Raw genomic sequence first — 3,873 nt, 5'->3', positions numbered from 1 at the left:
AGGTAACTCGGAATAGCGAACTAAGGACCTCAATATACTCACTTCGTCTTTTTAACAGCAAGTTTTGGGACAAGACGTATAATCAGGATGTCTTGACGCTGTACCAATGCGCTACCACTATCGTATCATCTACGACTGCACTCACGCCACTATGAAACTCTATGAATATAGCTTTTTATGTAGCACCCGTGACGACTTATACTTATCACAGGTTTAATAGCTCTAATTGAAGGTTTTATTTGTACATATATATCGATTTTGCGCGATTTTGCCTGAAAACATGTCGACCAGGGCCAGGATTTCGTTGTTTGCCTGCCTTGCGGCTGTGATCGTGTCAATTGGCTGTATGCCGATGCTGTCAAATCAAGTGTTAAGTGTAGCTGCATCTCTATCCGCTTATCGCATTGGCAACCATCATAAACCTAGCGAAGCTTTAAATGATGATGACGTGGACGACGAAGTTGAGGGTGAGTGGGATTTTATGGACAACGACGCCATTTTTGGGCTACCAAAACGACAGGACGAGGAAGAAAACGTAGATACAGAGGACAAGAATAAATCTTGCGTGACCATCACGCCGGTGGAGTTCGTGAATGACGACTACTGCGACTGCCATGACGGCAGCGACGAGCCCATAACTTCGGCTTGTTCCAATCTACTGCTGCATTTAAAGACATCTATGATCAGTCGGGAGCTCAAGTGCAAAGCAGGCGACAAGATGGTGGCCTTAGCCTTTGTTGACGATGGCGTCTGTGATTGTTGCGATGGCAGTGACGAGAAAGACGGTCTGTGTATTGATACGTGTGAGACCGAGTGGGTACAGCAACTCGAGTTACTTCATAAGAGACTGGATATTGTAGTAAGGGGACAGAAAAATCAGGCAGAATATATAACCAAGGCCGCAGATAAAGTGCAACAGCTGCAAACAGACTTTGAACATCTTTCAAGATATTTTCAGTCTGAAACAAAAAAATTTGAAGCTCTACAGCGGCGGTCCAAGCATAATCCGACACTAAGTAGACAAGTCGAGCAATCGTACGATGAGTTGCGTCAAGTGCAGTACACGACGTATGTGCAAAGTCGTGTTACTGACCAAAGCACTTTCTTGGATGCGAAGTGGAAGCTTGCTTTTGTCGAATTGGTGGGATTATGTTTTTCATACACAGTGAACGAGAAAGAGCTTAAAGGGGGAGGTTCCTACGTTATTCCTCGCAAGTATGACATGATATTCTGTCCTTTTCAGAATATCTCGCAGACTGAACCATGGTATTCATCGTGGAAGAAAGCTGAACATCAAACAAAGTTTGGAGCTGCAAAAATGGATGACGTTATAGAAAAAGAAAGTGTCCCTGTACCTATCATCTTAGGCGTTTGGAATCAGTGGAACAACTCGATTGGCCTTACGCGCGTACAGGACTATAACCATGGCGTACCCTGTGCAAATGGTCAAGAGCGTAGAGCTCGTGTGAAGCTTTCGTGCGGTGCTCAAAATCGTGTGTTGTCGGTTGAGGAATGTGCGATTTGCGAGTACGAAATCCAGTTTGAGACGCCGGCAGCATGCGAGATAGCGGAACTAAATGCAGTGAAAGACAAAATCGCTCAGGTTGAGACGTTTCGTGTCAAAAACGCCGTGGGCAAAACATCTGACGGTCACGAAGAATTGTAGGATGTTATAAGAATAGATTACCATTTGCTGATGTTCGAAACACAACGCCTGCCTACACAGCTAAAAATCTCGCTCATGTTTTAGTGATTCTTCCTCTATTTTACTTAGCCATCGCACACGCTCACCGCGAACGAACTCGCCGTACCTCCATCGAAAATCCCCTTTCTTCTCTTTTTGGCTATTAAAACCATAACAAGCGACACCTTCGACAAATCCGTTCAGGAACTGTCCACGAAGACGACTGCCATCCGTGTACAGAACCTCGCCTTCACCGTGGCATACATGCTTCACAAACTCCCCAACATACTGCACTATTCCATAAAGCCCATTCTGCTCTCTCGCCAGGCTTTGAGTATCATTATCCAGCACTTCGTTTGTTGTCAATATTTTTAAAATTAACGGAAGATACACACGTTCGCCGCGACCATGAAGCTGTCCATGTGACCACTCCCCAGACCACGATTTTCCATTAGGAGAGCGCAGCTGACCCTGACCATGGAAACGACCGCGTAGAACTCCACCTTTGTACGTGACTTTGCCTCGCCCACGATGCCAGCATCCAGAGTTCTCCGGAAATTCGAATTCGCCATTCCATTTCTTGTTAATTTTGTTGTGCTGACTTAAAGTGTCAGCAGAAACAGGTTGTTCTTCCTTTAAAACCAACTCGTAGATGATACTTGTCTCTCCGCTCTGCTGCCCATTTTTGTAGTCACCTTCATATATCAGAAGGCCAAACCATCCGTCCTTCATGGTCATTCGCAGCGGCCTCGCACTGATTTGACTTGTGTGCAATCCACGGCCATGCATCTGGTCGTCCACCCAGTCGCCTGCGTAACGATCACCGTTCGCAAACACACGAGTGCCTTTGCCGTGGCGCTTAGAGCGTATGAAAGCGCCTTCATATATTCCTCCATTTTGATAGACAAAGCGTCCTTCCCCGTGAAGATCTCCTTTTTCGAATGTGCCATCGTATGTATCACCATTTGCGAATCGCATCGTTCCTGGGCCATTCTGCAAGCCACGTTCAAATGTTCCCATCGCCGTGCAGCCATCTCTTTCAAATACTCCTTTACCATGGGGTTCGTCGTCTTCCCATGCACCTTCGTATCGTCGTCTCTCTGATTTATCGCCGCCATACGTACGTATTCCCTGTCCTTGTCGCTTGCCATCTTTGAATTCTCCAACGTAAGAGCCATTTACACCTTCAGGTCCATACCAAATATGACCAAAGCCATGAAAACTGTCAAGTCGGAAGCCACCACGATAGATTGATCCGTCACGGAAGCGTAGCTCACCGCACCCGTATCGCAAGCTTCGGACAAAGTCGCCCTCGTACACGTCACCCGACATACCATATACACAAACACCTTTACCTTCATAACGTCCATTCTTCACTTCACCATCGTACTGGTCACCACTTCGAGTTAGCCAAGTGCCACGGCCATGCTGTTGTCCGCGTAAGAAACTTCCTTCGTATCTCTCTCCACGTCGCCACACTTTGGTCATCGGATGCTGAGATTTTGGTATATATAGCACGCCAGACCCTTCAAACAAATTGTTGACAAACTCACCGATGTAGCTGCCGCCAGACCCAAACGTGAGAATTCCTTGACCGTGACGCTTGCCATCAACCCACTCACCGTCGTAGATGTTGCCTGTCGAACATTTTACTCGACCCCGTCGGTGAATTGACGCATTAGGACCGAGCCGCCACGAGCTGACGCGATAATTTACTTTTTCGACTTCCATGAATTTCTACTTATAGTTCCTGATCCAGACTGTTACCAACAAAAACAGATTTGGCGGCTGTAATCAACGCGACATTCTAAGCAAAGGTTGACCGACGTCTTTTGAACTCTTTTTATTCAAAACAATGCATAGTAGTACTTTAGCCCATTACCGTCAGCCTCAGATACTGCCCTTCTGGATAGGAGTCGCTGGCAGAGACCCAGGCTTGCGCGTTCCCAATCGCTTCTTGACTTTACTGGCAGCTACCTCTGGATCTGGACGCAGCGAGAAGACTGCACGTGAGCTCTTGAGATACTTATTACGACCATTGTCCTCACGAATAAGACTTTCTAGCACTATGTGAGGCGACACCTGTCGTCGCGACGCGCGACGCTGGGTCTTTAATCGCGCTAAGTACCGTCGTGTACTCGGTTGCTTGCGCTGTAGACGGCTGCCAGCTTCATCTTCTGCGACTCCGT

The 3,873-nt window shown here is 47.1% G+C and overlaps 2 protein-coding genes across 2 annotated transcripts; one reads left to right on the top strand and one right to left on the bottom strand.

The window, feature by feature from the left end:
• Positions 1-280: 280 nt before the first annotated feature.
• PHALS_11299 (Protein kinase C substrate, 80 KD protein, heavy chain) lies at positions 281-1,666 on the top strand (the record flags this gene model as incomplete). Its single annotated transcript, XM_024726869.1, has 1 exon — positions 281-1,666. The coding sequence occupies one exon, from the start codon at positions 281-283 to the stop codon at positions 1,664-1,666; it is 1,386 nt and encodes a 461-aa protein (XP_024577503.1).
• A 60-nt stretch (positions 1,667-1,726) lies between these two features.
• Positions 1,727-3,332, bottom strand: PHALS_11298 (Junctional membrane complex protein Junctophilin and related MORN repeat proteins; the record flags this gene model as incomplete). Its single annotated transcript, XM_024726868.1, has 2 exons — positions 1,727-3,245; positions 3,307-3,332. The coding sequence occupies 2 exons, from the start codon at positions 3,330-3,332 to the stop codon at positions 1,727-1,729; spliced, it is 1,545 nt and encodes a 514-aa protein (XP_024577502.1).
• Positions 3,333-3,873: the final 541 nt, after the last annotated feature.

Source organism: Plasmopara halstedii (assembly GCF_900000015.1).
Source record: "Plasmopara halstedii genome assembly, contig: Scaffold_526, whole genome shotgun sequence".
NCBI classification, from domain to species: domain Eukaryota; phylum Oomycota; class Peronosporomycetes; order Peronosporales; family Peronosporaceae; genus Plasmopara; species Plasmopara halstedii.
Note: the sequence above shows the minus strand (reverse complement) of the source record. Positions and strands in the feature narration are given on the sequence as shown.